The 24,656-nt window shown below is 39.7% G+C and overlaps 2 protein-coding genes across 5 annotated transcripts in view; one reads left to right on the top strand and one right to left on the bottom strand.

The window, feature by feature from the left end:
- SNX3 (sorting nexin 3) overlaps positions 1 to 3,608 on the bottom strand; it is a 45,304-nt gene extending 41,696 nt beyond the window's left edge. Inside the window, exon 1 of one of the 2 annotated variants that reach the window (XM_065911305.1) lies at positions 3,279 to 3,608. In XM_065911305.1, the coding sequence (XP_065767377.1) occupies positions 3,279 to 3,374 (96 nt within the window). In that variant the 5' untranslated portion in view covers positions 3,375 to 3,608. Of the gene's footprint in view, positions 1 to 3,212 lie in introns of both variants that reach the window. The other variant, XM_065911304.1, reaches the window with a different exon arrangement.
- AFG1L (AFG1 like ATPase) overlaps positions 1 to 24,656 on the top strand; it is a 237,506-nt gene that overhangs the window by 29,272 nt on the left and 183,578 nt on the right. Inside the window, exons 1-2 of one of the 3 annotated variants that reach the window (XM_065911301.1) lie at positions 22,789 to 22,873; positions 22,990 to 23,139. In XM_065911301.1, coding sequence (XP_065767373.1) covers positions 23,004 to 23,139 — 136 coding nt within the window. In that variant the 5' untranslated portion in view covers positions 22,789 to 22,873; positions 22,990 to 23,003. Of the gene's footprint in view, positions 1 to 22,788; positions 23,140 to 24,656 lie in introns of those variants that run through there. The other 2 variants (XM_065911302.1, XM_065911303.1) reach the window with 2 other exon arrangements.

Raw genomic sequence — 24,656 nt, 5'->3', positions numbered from 1 at the left:
TGACTTTTAATTTAGAAGTAGCTGTATGTAGAAAGAAGTAACTTTTGAGTGCCTATTATAGCACTCAATCACTTTAGCACCAATTACTGTCCTAAAGAGATTTATGTGCATTATGTCATTTAGTCCTCTGAGGTAAGTACAGTCATCTCTCAGTATCCATGGGAGATCTGGTTCCAGGACACACACACTTCCATATTAAAATCTGCAGATGCTCAAGTTCCTTATATAAAACGGTTTAGTATTTGCACATAACCTACGCACATCCTCTCTTTCACTTTAAACCATCTCTAGGTTACTTATAATACCTAACACACAATGCATATGTTATATATATAGAGCTGCTGGTGTGCAGCAAATTCAAATTTTGCTTTTTGGGACTTTCTGGAATTTTTTTCCAACTACTTTAAATCTGTGGTTGGTTGAGTACTCATATGCAGAACCAGCATCCTCAAATACAAAGAACCAACTGTACTATTATTAGCACACCTTACAGAAGGGAAGTGGACCTTAGATTTTGCACTTTACTCAGTTATTCTTTGAACTCAGAGCTCAAGAAAGATCCTTAAACTCATTCTGGTTCAAAGCAGTTTTCTTTAGGTACAATACACCTTAATTAACTTAAAATCTTCAGAAAATTAAAGCCACATTATAGCACAAACTTCATAAACAGTGACTGAATTTCCCCTTCAGCTTTCTCTTTAATATGCCAAAATAATTCTAGAACCTGAACTTTCCAAATCCTTTAATCATTTATGGTGCTCTCTGCTATGCCTACCATTAGAATGATTTTAAAAAACATTAATACTGTATCAGTTATTTTCAAAAGCACAAAGATAATCAAGAGATCCTAATAGTCTTAAACACTACCCTCAAACCAAAAGATAAATGGAGATTGGGAAACTTGCATTCTAAAGTGCCACCATCCAGATAAAATTACTCTGTGAATTAGAGTAATTTCAATCAGATCCTATAAAATGGAACATTTTTCTCAAGACTAAAATTAGAGTATAACCATAGGACAGTTTAAGGGCCCAAACTTTGGAACATAAAATGGTCTGCCATGTGTCAAATTCAACAGCAGAAGGCAAGCAGCAGGGGCTAGGGAGAGAAGGAACAGTTTAGAAAAGTAGTAATAAATGACAAAATGACTCACCTATTCATCTCACTGGCAGAGGTACCTTAATTACTCTCAAAAATCACATGCTGCTAAAATAAGCCCTAATATCTTACTATATGGTGTCCTGCATTTTAAGTTAACACATTACATTATTAAGAAAATCCCCAATGGCATTTCATAAGCATTAGAAACTCAATTATATTTTTTTAGAAGGCACAAGCACTTATGACTTAACAGTTATTAACACACAACAAACTGGTGTACATAATCTAACAAACCAGTGTAGGTGTGTATACTCTGTCATTACTCACTCTTAAAAAGGATTACTTTCTTCAAAATACAAATAACAATACCATAAGCACAATTTAAAGTGTCACATAAGCTATTTGGTAATAAAAATCAGATGAGTTTTTTTTTTTTAGGTTGTTATTATACTTAAAGTCCATTTACTATGTAAGAACTCAGCATGACAAACACAAAGTTATTAAATGAGGAAATGTAGGCAGGAGATTCCACTTCAGTTGTGTGACAGGAAGTACTAGCTCTAGAAGTTTAGAAACAGGAATACCAAGCTCTGCTGTAGCACAAGAAATAAAGGAAAATATGCTGGTGGATGAGAGTAAAAGAAGTTCTTTTCAGTTAACAACCTGCGATATATTAAAGACAATCCAAAACCATTCCAAAAGTTAAGGGAAAAAAAATGCCTCATTTTTTTTCACTAGGCTTACGTGACAATATGCTTCCTTAGGTACACTGGAATTCAGACTCTGCAGTTTCACTGTAACAAGACTGCTTGTGACATGTTTTACACATCCTTAGAGAGACAAGGGTGATTTGTAACATTTAACAAGATAGTTTCATATATTAAGTTGGATGATTATTACATTTTTTATAGCAACACATAAGTAAATAATTTTTAAGTATCTAAGTTTCACAACAGTGAATAAACTGAACGTTACTAAACTGTACAGTTAAAAATGGTTAAGATGGTATATTCTGTTATATCTTACCACACAAGAAATGATAAAGTTAATGAGAAATTACTCCACTTAAATGTTAATAGTAACTTGTTACATAAAATTTGATTACTCGAAAACCAAATTCTTAGGCTTAATTTTTAGTAATTTGTTACTGTCATTAGTAGCTGGATTCGTTTCACTGTAACTAATTTTTAAAGATACCTCCATACATGAGGAAATTCTTTAATTCTGAAGTAGAGTGAAAGTGAAGCACTATTCTCAATTAGCATCTTTCAAATCATCTGAATTACTTACTGCCAACAAATACCGGTTATGAAATTATAAACGTGGTTCTACTTCAGCTGATTCTTTCCTTCAGTACAGTGCAAATCTCGAAATTAGGAGAGCAAGATCCCCAAATGAACAGGCTTTTCTTAAAGCAGTGTTAGTCTTGATTGTGAGGCAGGCAAACACTTCCCACTCATCAGCCTTTAGCACGACGGTGGCCCAAAATACTACGGTAATCGTTTTCCATCACCGTTTTCTCACCTGGCTCAGCCCTACCAAATCTAACAGGCTTTTGTAAACTTTCTTGACGTTCTGTTCAGAAAAGCGTACAATCTAGGTGAGTTTGGTAGCACGGAAGGGCCTGAAAGGAGTCAGCTTGGCTTGGCCAACTCGGGGGTGGGGGGGTGGGGGGAATAGTCTCCAGGAAAAGAAAACCGGATTGGCTTCAACTTTGCGCAAACCCTCTTTCTCAGTCACAGATAGCTCCGTTCCCGATAAAGGGCTGTGTTCTCGAAAGATCTACCCCTTTCCAACTCAAATGTCATTCCCAGATCAGCTGCTTGAGGGGCCAGCGGCGCTCAACCCACGCCCTCTTTCCGAGTGCCTTCTTCAAGTGCCAGAGCTGGCCTCAGCTCACCCTACAAGCCCCCATCCAAGCTCTGCTCGGAAGCCCTAGACGAAGACGGGCCGAGGCCCGGACCCCGCCCGTGGACAAGTCTGCCCCACCGTGTCAGCAGGGGGCCCCGCCTGGGCGGCCGTGGCCGTCTGAGGGTCTGCGCTCCAGGGTCCGCGGCGGACAGCCGGGACCACAGAAGGAGTCTCTCCGTAGGGGGAAAAGACGGCCTCACCTTGACCCTAATCTCGTAGGTGGTGAAGCGGCCCCGGCCGACCCCCACTGTCTGCGGGTTGCTCACATCGATCTCGAGGAAGTTGCTGGGAGGCCCGTAGGCGTCATTCAGGTTCTGCGGCTTGGTGATCAGCCGCCGGGTGTCCGCCACGGTCTCCGCCATTTCGCTGCTGCAGCCGCCGCCGCCGCCGCCGCCGCCGCCGCGGACTCCCTCCGCCCCCTCCGCGTTCTACCTACACCTCCGCCGCCGCTACTGCTGCCCGCCGCGGGGACACCGGACTCGCGCGCAGCGGTCGCAAGGCGAACGAGCACGTAGAGCGGGCGTTCACCCCCGCGCGCGTAGCTCCTCCCCGCGCCCCTCCGGCTTCCGCCTCCAGTACCCTGGAGGGAAACAGCTGACCTGTCGGAACTTCGCGCCCGGGACCCGGGAGACCCAGCGGAAGCCGCGGAAGGGGACTGGGTCTAGGCAGAGGAGGGGAAGCGCACTCCTGGAACTTGTAAGTGCGGACAGTTCCGGCCGGACTACAGAGCCCACAATGCACCGGGCGAGCGCGCCCCCGGCTGGCCGAGGCCGAGGTGCTGCGGGATCAGGTTCCGTGTCGGCCTCGGCCTGGAGCAGTAGAAACAGCACTAGAGGAGATCTTCGCGGCCTTGGGAGAAGAGGGGACAAAAGTTAAATGGCCAGCTAGGGGAGGTTTGCCCACAGTCAGAGCAAAATTCCCTACGCTAATTCAATGCCAACCTATCCACCGTCTTCTGTGAACCACTGAAAATGCCTTTCCAGATAACTTTGAAATAATGCCTCAAGTGATGATTTTTGACATCAATTTGAGAGTTTTACCGTACATGCGTCTGGCTTGGTAAACTGAATGTGGTAGAGTGGTCTAAAAACTACTTCACAAGATCATACCGTAAGGTCAAGCCGTTTGTGGAGACTGATCGGTCTTCGAAAACAAGATAACATAATATATGGGCTGAAACTTGCCTTGAATTTCAGATGGTTGAGTGATCTGCAGTTTTTCCCCTTCTGTTCCCATAAAGTTTCAGTAAAAAAAAAAAAAAAAAAAGTGGTAAAGATATTGCTGCAGCATTTGAAATGGAATTCAGAAAACCTTTATCAGAAACGAAAAACGACAAGACAATTAGGTAGATCGTAGTTAATCTCCGACGAACGCAAACTTTGAGCATTAAGGTAGAAGGACAGATGTCTATCCCTGCCTGGGGAGTTATCTGTCTTGTTACAGTCTCATAACCCTTTCTGAGTTTTTTTATATGTTGAGTTTCAGAAAACCCATTCACTTGAAATAATCTGATTTGTCCCTTAAACTGAAAAATTATCTGGATCTTTAGCAACGCTCAGAAAAGTTGGTATAAAAAATTACTTAAGCATGATGTAGATCCTTTTCAGGAAAACTCAACATTCATTCATTAAGCAAGTATTTATTGAAAGCCTGCTAGGTGTTTTCAACTCTAGATATTAGAGGTGAAAGGGTGAGGAAGACATTAAAATTCCCTGATCGCATCAGGTTAATTGTTTTGTATTAATATATGGTCTATCTTGGGTAGACAAATAATAAACCAGTAACTAATACATCTACCAATATGATTAATGCTATAAAGAAGATAGTATTGGGTAATGTGAATGAAAGTGACCGAACAAGCTCATTAAGTTGGTCAGAGAAGTTCTCTGAATGTATCTCTCCAAGAGTGAGAGTAATATCAGAGTAAGTATGCCCAGACAGGACTCCCAGAGTAAGGGCATACTTACTCTGTTGCAAGAGACCAAAGGGAAACGTGACAGGTATGATTACAGCAGTGAGCTCAAGAATGTATTTAATGATTCTTTGAATTGAACTATGTGAGACCTGAGAGACCAAGAACCACTGTATTGTGTTGTCATCCATGACACTCGAACAAAGCAATCATGGGATATTCACTTAGAAAGCTTCTGTGTCATTGGAGGCCATGGCAGAGTAGCTTTGGGCAGCAGCAACAATTGCCTGCGGTGAAGTAGCATCTACAGAAAATAGCTGCACAATCTCACACAGCTAAAGAGCGTCCCAGGATAAACATCTGGAAAAAATCATCTTTATTTTTCAAGGAGATACGATTGTATTCCTAGAAAAACCTATAAAGAGTAAGGTGGTAGAGTTAGCAAGAGAATTTAGTGACTGAGTGAAGGTATCAAACTTAATTTATAGTTTTCCTCTGACTAAGCAATGTCTAGTTAGACTGGAGAGGGACAAAATATCGTATTCATAATAGAGACCAAAGTAAAAAAGAAAACAAAAATGGAAGGCACAAGAGCTATAGGAAACAAAACTATGCAATTTTAATAAAAGATATAAGCTAAAACTAAATAAAAAAGACTCCATGTTCCTGGATAGGAGGACTTAATATAAAAAAAGTCACTTAGTCTACTATTAATAATGCAAATAGAATCCCACGGTGGTTGGTTTTACCCTCCTCTTTGCCTTGGATGCATAGAGTAGTGGACAAGAATTTTTTTTAAGTTCATATGTTGGAGATTAACCAAGAAGACCATGAACATGAAAAGTGTGATTTACTTTACCAAGTGCTAAAACTTACTGTAAAGCTAACTGTGAGCAAGAGCATAGGGAATTCCCTGGCGGTCCAGTGGTTTGACTCCTTGCTTTCACTGCAAGGCTCCAGTTGGATCCCTGGTCTGGGAACTAACACCTCTGTGCTTCTCAAAACAGACCAAAAAAAAAAAAAAAAAAAGCCACAAGAGTATGGTTTTGACTGTGTATAAGATAGAGTGCAGTACAGAGGGAGCATTTCAAATCATTGGGGAACTATTGCTGGCACAGTTGAATGTCTAGGGAATAGGAAAACCACATGGCTAATCTCCTGCATTATGTGTGTCTGAGTCTTTATGACCTGGGGACTGTAGCCCGCCAGGTTCCTGTCTGTGGGATTTTCCAAGCAAGAATATTGTAGTGGGTTGCCATTCCTTTCTTCAGAGGATCTTCCCGACTCAGGAATTAAACCCATGTCTCTTGCATCATCTGCATTTTCAGGCAGATTCTTTACCACTGAGCCTCCTGGGAAGCCCACCCCTGCATTATACCATATATGAAAAAATTCCAGATAGAACTTATTTATTTATTTATTGTTGATGGTGGGTTTTTGTTTTGTTTTTGTTTTTTGGCCACACCACACGGCTTGTGGGATCTTAGTTCCCCAACCAGGGATTGAACCCAGGCCCTCAGCAATGAAAGCATGGAGTCCTAAACATTAGACCAGTGGGGAATTCTAAGATACAATTCAAATATTAATATGTGTGTGTGTGTGTTTAGAGAAAATTTAGGAGAAAAGTTGTACAACCTTGAGTAAAAAAGTACTTCCTAAGCAATATGGGAAACAAACTAGAAAGGAAAAGTAGTCATTTAAGTGCATAAATTTTTAGTAAAAATTGCTTATTAAAAAGCATTATAATAAAAGAATTGAAGGAAGTTTATTTGTAACAAGTAAGATAGTAAAAGGCTAATATTCCTAATGTGAAAAGAACGCCCCATAAATTGATAGGAAAAAAGACAATCCCATAGAAAAATGGGCAAAGAATGTAGATAGGCCCTATTTTATACTTTTTCAGATAATGAATTTTTCAAATCCTCATAATAACCCTAAAAGTGTGTACTATTATTGTCCACATTTTAAAAATGGGAAAACTGAGGCACAAAGGCAAAATAACTTGAGTACAGAATAGCAGAACTAGCTCCAGTATCTACATATGTAACCACTATTTTTTGCTCTCTCTTAGGAAAAGAAATTCAAATGGACCATAAATGAGAAAAATATGCTCAATCTCATTAAATAAATGTGCATGAGTGCTAAGTCGCTTCAGTAATGGCTGACTCTTTGGGACCCCTTGAACTGTAGCCCATCAGGCTCCCCTGACAATGGGATTCTCCAGGCAAGAATACTGGAGTGGGTTGCCATGCAAGATCCAGGGGATCTTCCCAACCCAGGAATCAAACGCTCATCTAAGCAAATATGAAATACTGTTTTCTGTCTAGCATATTGGCAAAAATAAAGAATGACAGAAACAAGGACTTCCCTGGTGGTCCAGTGGTTAAGACTCTGCACTCCAAACGCAGGGGGCCCTGGTTGGAACCCTGATAGGGGAACTAGATCCTGCATGCTGCAACTAAGACCTCATAAGCTGAAACTAAGGATCCTGCAGGCCACAACTGAGATCTAGTGCAGCCAAATAAATAACTAAAAAAAAAAAGAAAAGAAACAAGAACACAAACAGTGTTATGGAGACTATAGGGAAATAGACAATTTGCTCATATTTATCAAAATTAAAGATATTTGGAAAAAAATATTTAGGATGCTTTGATCCCCAAATCCAACTTTTTCTGCAAGAGACTATAGTACTTAAGAATGTAACCACAAGAATGCTTATTGCATCTTTATTTGTAGTGGTGAAAACTGAAGACAGCCTGAATTTGAAATGCTTGGATTATAGTATATTCAAACTATGGGAAATTATATAATATTTTATGTAATTTACATGTAATATATAAATTAAATAATAGAGTAAATGAAATAGTTCTACTTTTATTTAAGATGTTAGAGTATATCTATTTTAAGTTATTAGAATTAGAAGAGGAGGGACTTCTCTGGTGGTCCAGTGGCTGAGACTTTGCACTCTTAGTGCAAAGTCCCTGGGTTTCATCCCTGGTCAGGGATGCTGCAACTAAGACCCAGCAGAGCCAAATAAATAAAAAATGTTCAAAGAATTAGAAGAGGAATATTGATGATATTTTGGAAAGTCGATCAAAGAATAATATGTGCAGTATGATCCCATTTGGGTAAACAAAAGTCTGTCAGTCTACATATGAAATCACTGTTAACTCAAAAAAGGGTGGTAATTGAAGTGAGAGGTAGGGATGAAAAGACAGAAACATAATCTAAGCATGGGCTAGATTACAGAAAACTATAACCAATTTTATGTTTTCCTAATGGTCCATATCTAGACAAATTATCTCAATTTGCCTGTATTACCGTTGGTACCTGGAGAGTTGTGTTCCTTGAGTAGTGTATTAGCTTATCATAGCTAGGTAGTTCTGGTCACTAAGATCATCCATTCCTGTTTATTCAGAGATCACTGAACAGTCAGCTGATCATAGTTTCATTTTTGTGAGGACTTTCTTTTTTTTAATTTCTTTGAATTGAAATATAATTGATTTATAATGTGTTAGTTTCAGGTGTTCAGCAAAGTAATTGCATTATATATTATGTATATGTATATATATATGTGTTTACATATATTCTTTTTCAGAGTCTCTTCCATTTAAATTATTATAAGATATTAAATATAGTTCCCTGTGCTACATAGTAAATCCTTGTTGTTTATTTATTTTGTATATAATAGTGTGTATCTGTTAATTTATCCCTCTCCCCCACCCTTTACCTTTTGTTTTTCTGTGTCTGTGAGTGTTTCTGTTTTGTAAGTTCATTTGTATCATTTTTTTTTGATTCCACATATAAGTGATATCATGTGGTGTTTGTCTTTCTCTGACTTACATATATGATACTCTCTAGGTCCATCCATATTGCTGCAAATGACAAAATTTAATGCTTTTATGGTTGAGTAATATTCCGTTTTATATACAAACCACATCTTCTTTATCCATTCATCTCTTGCTGGACGCTTAGATTGCTTCCACATCTTGACTGTTATAAACAATGCTTCTATGAACATTGGAGTGCATGTATCTTTTAAAGTTAGAGTTTTCAGCTTTTCCTGATAAATACCCAGGAGTGGGATTATTAGATCATATGGTAGCTCTGTTTTCAATTTTTAAAGGAACTTCAGTACTTTTTTCTATAGTGGCTGCCCCAAATTATATTCCCACTAATAGTATAGAAAATTTCCCTTTTCTCCACACCCTTTCCAGAATTTATTATTTGTAGACTTTTTGATGATAGCCATTCTGACTGTGTGAGGTAATACTTCATTGTAGTTTTGACTTGCATTTCTTTAAGAATCAGCAATGTTGAGCATCTTCTCGTGTTTATTGGCCATCTGTACGTCTGCTTTTGAGAAATGTCTATTTAAGTCCTCTGCCCAGTTTTTGATTGGGTTGTTTTCTTTTGATATTGAGTTGGATGAGTTTTTTGTATATATTGGAAATTAAGTACTTATCCATTGCATTGTTCAGAGAAGGCAGTGGCAAGCCACTCCAGTACTCTTGCCTAGAAAATCCCATGGACGGAGGAGCCTGGTAGGCTGCAGTCCATGGGATCGCTACGAGTCGGACATGACTGAACGACTTCTCTTTTACTTTTCACTTTCACACATTGGAGAAGGACATGGTAACCCACTCCAGTGTTCTTGCCTGGAGAATCCCAGGGATGGGGTAGCCTGGTGGGTTGCCGTCTGTGGGGTCGCACAGAGTCGGACACGACTGAAGCGACTTAGCAGCAGCATTGCATTGCATTGTTTGCATATATTTTCTCCTATTCCATAGGTTTGTCCTTTTGTTTTATTAATGGTTTCCTTTGCTGTGCAAAAGCTTGTAAATTTGATTAGGTCCTATTTGTTTATGTTAACTTTTATTTCTTTTGCCTTGGGAGATTGATCTAAAAAGTATTGCTGCAATTTACATCAGAGAATGTTTTGCCTGTGTTCTCTTCTAGGAGCTTTTTGGTGTTACGTCTTATGTTTAAGTCATTTTCAGTTTATTTTTGTGTATGGTGTGAGGGCATGTTCTAACGTCACTGATTTACATGGGACTGTCCAACTTTCCCAACACCACTTGCTGAAGAGACTGTCTTTTCTCCATTGTATATTTTTGCCTTTCTTGTCAAAGATTAATTGACCAAATGTGTTTGGGCTTATTTCTGGACTCTATTCTGTTCCGCTCATCCTTTTGTCTGTTTTTGTGCCAGTACTACTCTGTTTTGATTATTGTAGCTTTGAAATATTGTTTGAAATCTGAAAGGGTTATGCCTCCAGCTTTGTCCTCTTTTTCTCAGCATTGCTTTGGTAATTCTGGGTCTTTTGTGGTTCCATATACATTTTAGGATGATTTATTATGAGGACTTTCTTGCAGGCAAAAGGAAATTCTGCCTTGTGGGTGCAGCTAGTTTATATTTTCACTTTAAACGTGTAAATTAAGGTTCTGTCTTATCAGCCAGCATCTTGAGAGCTTAACTTGCATCACTACCCCAAGCCTGATCGCCTCTGAGGAAAATGATAAAACAGAGTAGCTGGACCTCCAGGGTATCAGACTCTGAATTTGTGGCAAACCTAATAAAGTCCTGGAAACTTCTCAAGGGCCATCCTGGCCACTCTTATGTCATTTTTCTAGTTCACACCCTGACCCACCTCCAAATGTCTGCTCCCAGGCCGCTGAGAATTCCTGAAGAAAATCCTAAGCTGACTGGCACCTTTGCAGATTTATGGTTTCCAATCTCAGCTGACCCTTCAACATGCTTCAGCAATCCCTTATTTTATCTGCTTCTCAGATAAAATGTTTTGCAACCCTCTTCCTAAAACTCTCAGCATGTAACCTCACTTCATGCAGCACACGGAAAAGTAGAAGCCACAAAGCTCAGTACTTCCTTCCTCCCCACTGAAGACTACTTACAACATGAGTCACCCTCAGAACTTCTGAGAGCGTAAGGCATGCCCAGACCACTGCCAGCCAGCTTTTGAGAATGTGGGCATTTTCAGATTTAGTATTGAGGGAATTTATAAACACTATGATTTGTTTGTTCATTTTAAATAAAATATTTTCATGATTCAGAAGTCGAAGTGCACTTAAGAGCATTCATTGAAACACCTGCCTCCAGTCCCTATCTGCAACCATCTACTTCCCCTTTGTACTGACAGTCACAGTTATCAGTTTCTTGCTGCATATCTTTGTGTCCTTCCAGAAATAGTCTAGCATGTAAAATGTGTGTGTTTATATACATAGGTATTATATAACAGAAATGGCATCATAGAATACACACACTTTTGCACTTTCTTTTACTTAACAACATATCTTGGAGCTAGATCCACACTTAATATAGCAGTAAAGTATTTCATTACATGATTTTCTATAATTTATTCAACTGGTCCCTGAAAGGAAGCAGAATGTGTGACCCAAAATATGCCACTTTGGCATGCAGACTATCTTGAATGGAGGACAATCAAGATGCAACTGACTTCAGAAAAACTTGTACCACTTTCCTCTCTATTTAAAAGAAAGATGGGGGCCTGGCCCAGAGAGAGCTATTACCAAAGATAGATTTTGTCTGAATGACCTATCTCTGTGGCAAGGCAAACATCCTAATTGCCAGACATCAGCTTTTCTTACTGTTCTTTGAATTACTGCCCTTCCCTTTGGAAGCCCCAGACCCCTATCCCACTCCCTAGCTCAGGATGGCTCATAAGCTTTAACTGCCCAACTTGCTCTAGTCATTTGGTTCTATGGGACTCTGTACAAACAAAATTAAGTTTGTTTCTCTTGTGTTACTCTGTTTTTTTTTTTTTTTTTTTATTTTTTTTTTTATTTTATTTTTTTAATATTATTTTATTAGTTGGAGGCCAATCACTTTACAACATTTCAGTGGGTTTTGTCATACATTGACATGAATCAGCCATATAGTTACACGTATTCCCCATCCCGATCCCCCCTCCCACCTCCCTCCCCACCCGAATCCTCAGGGTCCTCCCAGTGCACCAGGCCCGAGCACCTGACTCATGTATCCCACCTGGGCTGGTGGTCCGTTTCACCATAGATAATATACATGCTGTTCTTTCAAAACATCCCACCCTCACGTTCTCCCCCAGAGTTCAATAGTCTGTTCTGTACTTCTGTGTCTCTTTTTCTGTTTTGCATATAGGGTTATCGCCACCATCTATCTAAATTCCGTATATATGTGTTAGTATACTGTAATGTTCTTTATCTTTCTGGCTTACTTCACTCTGTATAATGGGCTCCAGTTTCATCCATCTCATTAGAACTGATTCAAATGAATTCTTTTTAACGGCTGAGTAATATTCCATGGTGTATATGTACCACAGCTTCGACAAAGGAGGCAAGGATATACAATGGAAAAAAGACAATCTCTTTAACAAGTGGTGCTGGGAAAACTGGTCAACCACTTGTAAAAGAATGAAACTAGAACACTTTCTAACACCATACACAAAAATAAACTCAAAATGGATTAAAGATCTAAATGTAAGACCAGAAACTATAAAACTCCTAGAGGAGAACATAGGCAAAACACTCTCCGACATAAATCACAGCAAGATCTTCTATGACCCACCTCCCAGAATATTGGAAATAAAAGCAAAAATAAACAAATGGGACCTAATGAAAATTAAAAGCTTTAGCACAACAAAGGAAACTATAAGTAAGGTCAAAAGACAGCCCTCAGATTGGGAGAAAATAATCACAAATGAGGAAACAGACAAAGGATTAATCTCAAAAATATACAAGCAACTCCTGAAGCTCAATACCAGAAAAATAAATGACCCAATCAAAAAATGGGCCAAAGAACTAAACAGACATTTCTCCAAAGAAGACATACAGATGGCTAACAAACACATGAAAAGATGCTCAACATCACTCATCATCAGAGAAGTGTTACTCTGTTTTATGTCCATTTGGTTATTATCTACTCTAGAAGCAAGTCCACAAATTTTTAGTTTTCCCAATGCATACAAATATGTTTACACTACACTGTAGTCTGTTTACAATGATATGTCTCCAAAAACAATGTACAAGCCTTAATTAAAAAATAATGCTGTGGGAAAGATAGCGCTGATAGACCTGCTCCACAATGAGTTGCCGCAAACCTTGAATTTGTAAGAAGTGCCGTATCCGCGAAGCACAGTAAGGCGAAGCACATTAAAACTTTCAACCGCACCCCCTGGCTCCTGGGAGCGTGGCAGACAGGAGAAGGCAAGGAAGGGCCTTGCGCCCCGCCCCCCACACTTTGCCCTGTCCACCTCTTCCACTTGGCTATTCCTGAGCTGTAATCCTGCAAATAAGCTTAAACATAAAGTGTTTTTTTTCTTTTCTGTGTTCTGTGAGTCAAATTATCAAAACTTAGGGGAAAGAGGGCCGTGAAAGTCCTCAAATTCGTAACCAATTAGACACCTGGTGGCTCAGATGGTAAGGAATCTGCCCACATTGTGAGAGACCCAGGTTCAATCCCTGGGTCAGGAAGAGCCCCTGGAGAAGGAAATGGCAATCCACTTCAGTATTCTTGCCTAGAGAATTCCACAGACAGAGGAGCCTGGTGGGCTATAGTCCATGGATTCGCAAAGAATCAGACAAGACTGAGCGACTAACACTTTCACTTTTCAGGCAGGAGGTAGAAGCGGGTAGCTTAGGTACCGAATTTAAGGCTGGTGTCTGCAGTCTTGTGGGTCTAAGTCTTTAACCTGCAGGGTCTGTGTTAACTCTAGGTAGTGAGTGTCAGAATTGAATTGTTGCACACCCAGCTGGGGTTGGAGAATCAGAAACTTTGGAGATGATGTTAAGCCCTTCTAGGAACATATCAGATAGTCTCTATCCTTCTCTTAAAGGTTTTTTTCTACTTCCACGATCAGGGAGGGGTAAGTGCAGGTTTGCTCCCTGGACTAAGAGTTTAGGGTATTGGGGAGGCTAATACTTTAGTTGAACATATCTTCACACTGATCTTTTTGGTATATTTGTTCATGATTTCATTTAAAGTAACTTTCCTGACAGTTCAGTGGTTAAGACTCTGCAGTTCCACTGCAAGAGGTATGGTTTGATCCACAGTTGGGGAACTAAGAGCCCCCACGTGTGTCACGTGACCAAAAAAAAAAAAAAAGAAGAAGAAGAAGAAGGGGCAAGACCTGGAGTGAGCCACTCAGTAAAATAAGCCTAGTAGCCTAGTAAATGGGACTCACAGAAGGCAGGTTAGTGAGCACCTGCTGATCTGTTGTGTTTTGGGCATACCCTTTGAGGGATATTACTCCCCATCCTGAGACAAAGTTTTGTCCAACACACAATTCTCCATTTTGTTACGTGTGTGTGTGTGTGATTTAGTGTCTCTTCTGTATTGGTAAACCAGACAGTATCCAAATAGTTGTAGCAACATCAGAACCCCTCTCTCTTGCTGTTTTCAAGTTCTTCTCCACCAATTAAGCCATTTTCCCTATAACTTGTCTTTACCCTTTGTGATAGCCATAAGAATGTGCCTCTCTGATCTCTAGTCTCAGGAAACATAATTAACCTATGACCTCAGCTGCTGTGTGCTGAAATTTCATTACTGCATTTGATCTGAGTCCACATTTCCCATGGTTGCTCCCCAGCCAAATGCTGAGTACACCAACCAATAGTTGAGGACTGCTCAGACATCAGGAATGTTAAGACCCACTACTGGGTGAGGAGGGACTCTCCTCTTATAGATGACTTTGGATCCAATGTCTGGAAGAGTCAAAAGCAGCCATGACAATGAGTGATTTCTGTCCCTGGTCAAGTGATTGACTTCTGAAAAAAATAAAAAGGCACAGGATTCCTTTTGAAATTGAAAGCCTGTGATATCATACAGTGTGACTGAGTTCAACCATGTAAGGTCAGGCAAGGTTAGTGTAAACCTGAATTGGAGTGAAAATACGCAAGTCCTTAGCTGCAGGAACAGTGGGAACTGGGTATTTGTATTCCTTCTCTCAAGAAAATGGATTATGAACTTTCTGACTAAAGAGCCACCAATACTCAGAGCAGTGTTCCTCAATCATTAATATGCCTACAGCTCACCTGGGGATTGGGTAGAACTACAGTTCTGATACAGGAGTTCTAGGATGAGGCCTGAGAGTTTGCATGTCTGGCAAGTTCCAGAAAATGCCATTGTTTCTGGTCTCCAGACCATAGCAGATAGGAAGGATCTAGAGAATCTCAAGAATGCTATATGTATTGATTTATTGGTGGGGCAGGGAGAGGGTCATTTCCAGAACCAACGGCATTATGTGGTCCCCTTAGCTGAACAGATATGTCCCCCTTAGGACTCTTAAAATTCTTCTAACCATTCACGTGACAAATAGTTGCTGAGCAAGTGCTATAAACCAAGTGCTGTGCTAGGAGCTTGCGGGCGGAGAGGAGGGAAGCTGGTGAACAAGATGCAGTGTTTACTTACAGGATCTTTCAGTCTGGTCATAGGGACATGCCAGTAGAGTGTGATGAGAGCCACACAGCCTAGTCTCGAGGGGAGTAGGGAAAAAATTCCAAAAGGGAGCAACAGTAAACATGGGGCTTGAAGCTGGTGTCTGACACACAAAGCTTCTGTGCTTTGGGTGTGCCTCTGTGTGGGAGGTGCATTCCAGAGACAGAGGTAAACATGTGCCGAGGCCCAGAGGAAAGTACTGCTGGGGCAATACAGGCAGTTAGTACCACTGGATGAAAGGGCAAAACGACAAGGACTAAGGTCAGAATGTTTACGGTTCTGGACATTATCTAAAGACATCCTAAAGGAAACCTCTGAATGAGAGAGACTTGATTTTTTGTTTAGAAAGATCACTCTGGCAGAACTAAGACGGCAGCAGTGGGAATGTAGAGAAGAGAATGGACTTGAGAAATAGCTGCCTCTGTATGGATGTGAGAGTTGGACTATAAAGAAAACTGAGCGCCAAAGAATTGATGCTTTTGAACTGTGGTGTTGGAGAAGACTCTTGAGAGTCCCTTGGACTGCAAGGAGATTCAACCAGTCCATCCTAAAGGAAATCAATCCTGAGCGTTCATTGGAAGGACTGGTACTGAAGCTGAAACGCCAATACTTCAGCCACCTGATGTGAAGAACTGACTCGTTGGAAAAGACCCTGATGCTGGGAAAGATTGAAAGCAGGAGAAGGAGGATCATCACCAACTCAATGGACATGAGTTTGAGTAAACTCCATGAGTTGGTGATAGACAGGGAAGCCTGGTGTGCTGAGTCCATGGGGTCGCAAAGGACATGACGGAGCGACTGAACTGAACTGAACTGCCCCTGTTTCTTTGGTTTGACCTAAAGAAGGTACTGCATTAAGCAATGGAGGACTGTCCAGATTGGATATCTGTGAGATGCCAAATCTCAGGATGCAAACAGTACCATAACTGCTATAGGGAGGAGAAGGGCCTGGTAAATCTATGTGAATTGTCGTCAGCGTTCTAGTGAAAGGCCTTGCCACCAGAATATACACTCCAGGCATACCAGCTTTGGTTCCTAGTTGTGTTTGCAAAGGAAGTAAGTTCTCCTAACTACATTTAGGACCGTATCTTCATAGAAGGTGGATTCCGCCAGAACCTGTGGATTGTGGTGTTTTTTTTTTTTTTTTAATTTTGTCAGGTTTTCTGTTTGTTTCTTTGTTTTATTTTGGTCGCGCTGGGTCTTTGTTGCTGCACAGGCTTTTATCTAGTGTGACGAGCGTGGTCTACTCTCCAGTTGTATGCATGGGCTTCTCATTTCAGAGGCTTCTTTTCTTGTGGAGCATGAGCTCCAGGCCGCATGGGCTTCAGTAGTTGCGGAGCCTGGGCTTAGGAATTGCCCCTCCTGGGCTCTGGAGCACAGGTGCACAGGCATGTCAAATCTTCACAGACCAGGGACCAAACCCATGTCTCCTGCCCTGGCCGGTGGATTCTTAACCCCTAGGCCAGCAGGGAAGTCTTGTGGATTGGTTTTGATAGAGAGATTGACCAGTCCTGCTGCAACAAGGCTTGATCCACTCAGCTGTTTAATGCTCCCAGATCTATACTTACCTCAACCTAGAGTACGGGCATATTACTACAGTGTTTGCCACCCCGACCCCCACACACACTCACCCAGGCACCCATGTGCTATTTCTGTTTGTTGTCCTATTGACTAAATCAAACTCTGTCTAAGTCAGTCTCATCCCACTTATTCTTAAGCAATACTTCTGATATTTACATCCTTTCTGCTGTAAATCACTTGGACTTATAACAGTGAGTCATCTTTTTTCTCTCCTTTCTCATCTACTCTTCACCCCCCCGCCCCCCGCCATATCTTAGTTTGGTTAGACTGCAGAATTCTCCATATTGCCTTACTTTCTCTAATCTCTTCTATCCATTATGCAGAATACTAGCATGATTTACACATCACCATTCTGATATGTTTTTGTATTAGAAATATTTCTCATTTAGAAATTTATATTTTACATAAACATGTCTGACTTGAAGACAGTACTATGAGCAAATCATATTCTATTAAGTCAGGGTTTGGTAGAGGACATGGACAAAATCCTTAGTAGATGAGCAACCCTAGAAACGTTACTTTGCCTGCCTGTGCCTGTGTTTCTTCATGTATAAAATGGGGACAACAATGGTGTCTACCTTACCAGGTGGTAATGAGCATTGAGAATTAATATTTGTAAAGCACCGAGAACAGCACCAGACACGTGGTAAGCCCTGAAATGCCTACAATCTGTGAAGGAGATTGGAAATGACCTTATCTAGGAAGAAAGAATGTGCTTGGAAAATCATAGGAAGGAGCCTTGAAGCTATGATTAGAAATGACTGGAGGTGTACGGCTAGGTCTGTGAGCAGATGATATTCAATCAATGTTGTAACTAAATGAATCAAGTACTCAAAAGCTTGATCCTCTTGACCAGAAAGCTAAGCTTAAATCTACTGACAGAATGTTTCAAAGCCTTGATTTATTTACTGTCATTTTAGATTCAAACATTAGGTTTTCATAGGCATTTCTGTCTAAGGTAATGTCAGTTAATTAGATCCCAAGTAAAACATCTGCCATGGGAGATTTACATTACCATAGCCTGCATATGCGAAAGTCAAAAATTTCAAAATATCGTTAGTTCCAGAGTATATTTTTGAAAAACCAGCTTGAATACTGTCTTGGGGATAACAAGGTTAAATAAAGGTTCTAATAAGACAAACAACGACAATTTAAATAAATCAGATGTTTTTGTCAAAGATTACTCTGTGATTTTCTCCAATTATTCATGACATTTCACCCATTCATATTGTGATCTGCTTTAATAGTGGAAGAAAAAAAAAACCTTGTCTCCTTGTTTATTCTTTGTTCTCAAGGAGATAAGCTGTTTATAAAGACACGTTATTTGTTATTTAAATCACTTTTACTGAAGTTGTTTATTTCCTTGTTTCAGTTTCTAAAAATATTGCAACAATTGTAATGCTTCTTAGAGATGTCTATTCAATTCAGAGTGATTTGTACTGAAATTCTTTGCTAAATGGGCACAGGTGCTATGTGTATAACATGCTAGAGTGAGTCAAAACTAATAAGTGCTAAACAACAATAAAAAAGACAATAGGAGTATACTTGTATCAATTTTCAAAATCTGTGATTAAAAACATTTTAGACCTAACATCTCAGATATTTGTAAATGTCAAACTCTATACTTGTCATTTTATAACTATTTAATAATAGTAATAATATAATAATAACTTAGATAACATCAAAACTATAAGCAGAAAAATTATGTAATTTAAGTCCAGAAATCTGTTTCTTAGAAAATGCCCTTTAATCATTTTTCAGACTTTCAAGGTTGCTATTATATAAAAGTAATTAAATAAAAAGATAATTTACCTGATATTAAAGTATCAAATTAAAGCTGAAAAACAGTACCTATAAACAGAATTATATTTAAAAAAAATTGTTGAACAGCAAACACAGGAAGTCATAACTCTTGCTTCTCTCTTTGCTATGCATAAAATCATTTCCAGGATAAATTTTAGTAATTTAATACTATAAAACTACATAGTAGTATAGCACGCAACTTTAAAATACATGTCTTACATATCAATCTATAAACTCAAACTATGGCTTGTCTTGAGTAATCAACAGGATTGATATGTGAAATAAAGCCAAGTGGATTTGATATTTTAAGGGACAGTTGATTATTTCCAAGAACAAAAGCTTCAAAATCCAGCTGGGTTGATTTGGACTAAAGAATGAAGCCTGGTATCATGAATTATAGTATGTATTCCTGCTGAGTAAGCCCTGGATATGGCAAACTCAGATCTGTGGATGCACATCACTCCCTTTGAAGTTGATGAGAATTACTTGGCCTAAGTGAGATACATGCTGGGAAAATTGGACCCTTATAATTGGTGTATATAGACATCAGCGGTCTCATGATCCTTTCCTCATCTGGTGCCTTAGTTTTCTCTAGTCTTGGTTTTGGCAGAAGACACCCTTCCTGAGTTAGATATGTCCCATGACCAAAAGGTATTCAAGTTTTATCATCTAGAGAGTCTAACTTGAGAAATTCTCTATTATCAGTAAAGTTGGGTAATTATTTATCCAAGTAATCTTCCCAAGATGTCCATTTGAAAATAAAACACCAGCTGATTCCTTTGAAGTCGAGGCCAAATCATGGTTAATTCTGAGTACAGTCACCTGGTGTAAGAACTAACACTTATAAACAAATGAGTTCATAAAGCTTTATGATTGCATCTTTGAGTCTTGATGAAGAGCTGCAATTTAATTCAGTTCCTCTGAAAAAAACAATCTATATCTATAGAACTGAAAAACATTGAGTCTATTTGATTGTCTGGATATGCATTGCATCAAAATTTAACTAACCAGACAACAAAACTAGATTGATTATGACCATCACTATGTGACAATCAAAATTCTTATAGCTCAGTATACTTTTTGCCCATATATAGGTCTCATTTAAAGACCATTTGAAGAACTAATTAAATAAATAAGTTTTCAGTTTCTTTTACTGTTCAGTTAATTTCAAGAAGGAGCGGTATCTGTGTTATCTTGCGTAAATTATTCTCTCTTAGGATCATTGAGTCTCAATATGTAAAATTCAGTTCAGTTCAGTCACTCAATAGTGTCCGACTCTTTGCGACCTCATGGACTGCAGCACGCCAGGCTTCTTTGTCCATCACCAACTCCCAGAGCTTACTCAAACTCATGTCCATTTTGGGAATATGTAAAATTGCAGGGTTAAAATCAGATCTTTAAGATAACTTTAAGATTTAGAAGTTACCTGACTTCCCTGATGACTCAGATGGTAAAGAATCTGCCTGCAATGCAGAAGACCCAGGTTTGATTCCTGAGTCGGGAAGATCCCTGGAGGAGGAAATGGCAACCCATTCCAGTACTCTTGCCTGGAGAATTCCATGGACGGGCTATAGGCGACATATAATCCATGGAGTTGCAAAGAGTTGGACACGACTGAGCGACTAACACACACACAAGATTTAAAAAGAACTTTTCTCATAAGTCTGGATATCCATATACATGGCATTTTTTGTTTTTGTAATGATAAATACTGAATACATATGCAGTATTAAACCTGGAACATTCTTGGAGTTGCCCTGGAAATATTCAATTACTAGTTTTCATGATTCTTTTTTTAAAATTGAAGTATGGTTGAACAAATATGTTAGTTTTTGGTATACAGCAAAATGATTCAGCTACACACATATACATATATATTCTTTTCCATTATGGTTTATTACAGGATATTGAATATAGTTCTCTGTGCTACATAGTAGGACTTGTTTATATAATGTATATATAGTAGTTTGTATCTGCTAATCCCAGTAGTTTTTTTTTCTAATTAAAAAAGTATCAGAACACACTTAGGAAATAAAGTTGGGGATAGGGAGTAGGAAGATGAGATCAGTTTTCCAGTTTTTTTGAAAATAATATATATGGAGATTCATGAAAACAAATGAGATACTAAATCACAGGGCTTCATTCATTCAATACGAGAAGACAGTAAGGTAGGTAAGAACCAGATCTTGATTTTTTAAAGATACATAATAAATTGTATTTCCTTCCATAGACTTTAGGGAGGCATTACAAGTTTAGAATCTGTGATGGAATGTAGTCAGATAGGTCATATTTTTGGGTTTTTGTTTATTTTTTAAGAATTATTGATTTATTTGACTAAGCCAGGTCTTAGTTGCAGTATGTGGGATCTAGTTCCCTGACCAGGGATGGAACCTAGGCCCCTTGTATTGGGAGTGTGGAGTCTTAGCCACTGGAACACCAGGGAAGTCCCTGGGATTGATGTTTTAAATAAAATAGTTTACAAACGCTACTTAATTATCATAATAAATTCTCTTGAATACAAAAAAATGTAATTTATTTCTAAGTTACCTTATATTTGTACACAATAAAGTTCATTTGCCATGTTTCTGTCCACGTGTATAGTCATGTGAAAATTTCCCGTAAGTCTTCCTAGAAGTTTGGCATTAAACTATATGTGAGTTCTTATTTCACTTCCATAATTATTAAACTTGGAATCTTTAATAAGAGGTAATTTCATTGTCCAAGACAAGCAGTAGTTTTCCAAGAGCAAATAAAATGATACTCAGACACTCTCTGAAAGTCTTGAGTGTGATAAATGTGTAAGTCAAGGAAGAAATAGTCCAATTTTTTTCAAAAGGTCTTTTACAAAGTGTCACACCAAAAATTAGTGATATTAAATGAAACAAACATGCAGGAATAGTTTGTCCTTTCAGATGTAATTAAAGATAGAAAAAAATAATTTGACAACATATTTTGCAAGACAATCAAAATAATTTTTCCATAAATGATTTGACAGTCAGTAGAGAAGTCTCCAAAATATTATACCATGCTGCATGCTCTCTTTTTCCTGTTTCTTTGGAATCTTCTATTGTAGAAGATTTTGTCAGAACTCTTCACTATGACTGGCCCCTCTTGGGTGGCCCTGCAGGGCCTGGCTCATGGCTGCATTGAGTTAGTCAAGTCCCTTCACCACACCACAAGGCTGTGATGGGTGAGGAGGTCTATTGTAGACCAACAACCTAACTTTCTAGAACTCTTTCTAGTGTAGTTTGAAACCTGGCTTTCTCCTTCCTGTAATCCGTATTTTCTTTCCTGCCTTAACTCACTCTATTCCTTGTTCTTGGAAGGTCTTCATTTCCTCTTGAAAGTAAAGCTTCTAGAAGGCCTTCCTGATTTCCCAGCCAAAGTGTTCTTTCATTGATTCCACAACACGTGGTTAAACCTTTTGTTTCGCCTTTATCCCTCCTACCCGATTGACTGACTCTTCAGGTCAGCAGTTTGTATTCCCAATGTATTTAACATAGTGACTCAAAACAGTTTTGATTTTGAAAATCAAATTAATCAAAAATTAATCACTTAGAAATTCTTCTTTAGATGCACTGTCCCACGGCCACTCTATTCACTCATTCATTTTGGGCCATTGGCTTTCCCATGTTACATACATTGCTCCATGTTCTTTAAAAACATTTGAGTGTACGCAACATCAAAAATAATTTATGCTATTAAAATACAGAAAGCAAAAGTGGTAGAAGCACATTTCAGATACTCTGCTGAAGATGAGCTGGATGCTGGAGGCAAATAAATTGGGGCTACAATTTATGGAAGGTAGCATCAATATTTCGTTAAAATATGAGCCAGTGCACTTTAGGTTTTGGAATCTTGGTCAGGTTCTCTAACCTAAAAGGCTCGGGGATGGCTGTTTGAATACAAGCCGTAGTCACGTTCTAACTCCTTGAAAGTGTTTTGGAATCCCCTGCTGCAACCTCTGGGTGGACAATTGTCCCTCTCACCAGGCTTGAGCTGCCCGCCCCGCCCTCGGTGCCGCCGCACTGCATGCTGGGAGTCGTAGTCCAGACTTGCTCTGTCAGGAAGGATCCAAAGGGCATCGGAGGCCAGCCCACCCCTACGCTACTAGAGGTCGAGTTCTTCCGCTGCTCATTCTCTCGGGCGGAGCCTTCCGTGAACCCGGCTACGTTTGTCTGTGCCACCGTCTCTCTTCTGGGTTTCAATAAAGTTTTCCTCTTCCTCCCCAGGTACGGAGCTCAAGATGGCGGCCTCATGGTCGCCCTTGGTTACCCTGCGCTTAACGCAGAGCCGGCTGAGAGGGAGATGTGTTGGGTGCAGGGCTTGGGCCGCTGCTCTCACCCCTTCGGCCATCGCCCCTGGAAACCCTCTTTGTAAAGGTTAGTGACTGTGTCTGGAGTAAGCCGGGCCCACTGCTTATGACCCAGGAAGCCTCGGGGCAGTCAGCCCTCCTCGAGCTCCATATACTGCCGCTTTGGTTCACAGTTTTCGAGAGGTTTCCTCCAGAGGGATTTCACCCTCTCGTGCTCTCCTGTTATTGCCTGCTCCAGGAAGAGCCCTAAGCACTGAGGGAGGTGGCCCAGGATGACTTTTCATTTGAGGGTCAGGGGTCGACTCAGGGTTTGTTGTCCCCCGGACCCTGGCTGTTAAGAGTTGGGACTTTATAAGCCCAGGTGTGGGAGTACCTGGCTTGAAGGGATTCAAGTGGGGGCTTGAGGTCTGGGAACGCTTCCAACCTGCGCAGTCGCAGCCCCGAGGTCTCCAGGCTGGTATCCCGGGACTGTAATGAAAAGCCAAGCCTCTGACAACTGCAGGCTCCGCGAGCTCTCTGGATTGCCGGGAATGCAAGTGTACAAGCATTCTCAGATTGAGGGATCGAGTTCTCGTGTACTTTTAAAGTTGCTAGAGGCTTCAGCGAAGTGTATTTTGTCACCAGGCTTGCACCATTCATTCATTCGAATTGTTATGTGTTCGTGAATGAATGAACCTTGCTTACATGTAAGCAAGCCCACCACAGGAGTGCTAATTTTTCTGCTCTGTTCATATACTTCCACTAAATTGCAGGTTACTCAAAGGCAAGGACCAGATGTCAGTTTCCTCAGCACTTAGCACAATGGTTGGCGCCTTATATATATATATATATATTTTTTTTTTTTTTGAGTGATGTTGTACTTATTGCTCCCTCATCCACATAACTTAAAAAAAAAAACAAAAAACTCCACTCCTGCCATAGATCTCAATAAATTGTTTCTCATTGGCTAATTTACCTAAAACTCTGTCAGTCTTTGATTATTATCAACAATAGAATTGAAATTAATACTGGAACTGTGATTAAGTCCCTTCAGGTTTTATTGTAAAGTTTAGCGTAATGCACTTCCTGTATTGGAGGAGATGGCAGCCCACTCCAGTATTCTTGCCTGGAGAATCCTATGGACAGAGCAACCTGGCGGACTACAGCCCATAGGGTGGCCCAGGGTAGAACAAGACTGAAGTGGCCTAGCACACTTACTATATAATGGAATATTTTGGTAGCATGCATGAGGTTTTTTCGATCATAATATAAACTTAGAATTTTTTTTTTTTTTTTTTTTTTTTTTGCGAAATAGACACTAGAAGTAAACAATACAAAATTCAAAAGGTACAAAAAGGAATTAGGTAAAATGTTGACTTTCTTCCACCCCGGTCCCACAGCCACTTAGTTTTTCTTCCCAGAAGCAGCTACTGATACTTGTTTCTTATGTATTCTTCCAGAGACATTCTCAGTGTGTATATATATCTCTGTGTGTGTGTGTACATATATATACACATATATATTTATAAATATCTGTGGTAAAGAAAAATAGAAGTGGTAATGTACTGTACATACTTTTCTGGCCTTTTTTCCCCCATGTATTGA

This window comes from Muntiacus reevesi, chromosome 19 (genome assembly GCF_963930625.1).
Source record: "Muntiacus reevesi chromosome 19, mMunRee1.1, whole genome shotgun sequence".
In the NCBI taxonomy this organism is placed as follows: domain Eukaryota; kingdom Metazoa; phylum Chordata; class Mammalia; order Artiodactyla; family Cervidae; genus Muntiacus; species Muntiacus reevesi.
The sequence above is the reverse complement of the archived record's forward strand: the minus strand, read 5'-3'. Positions and strand labels throughout refer to the sequence as shown.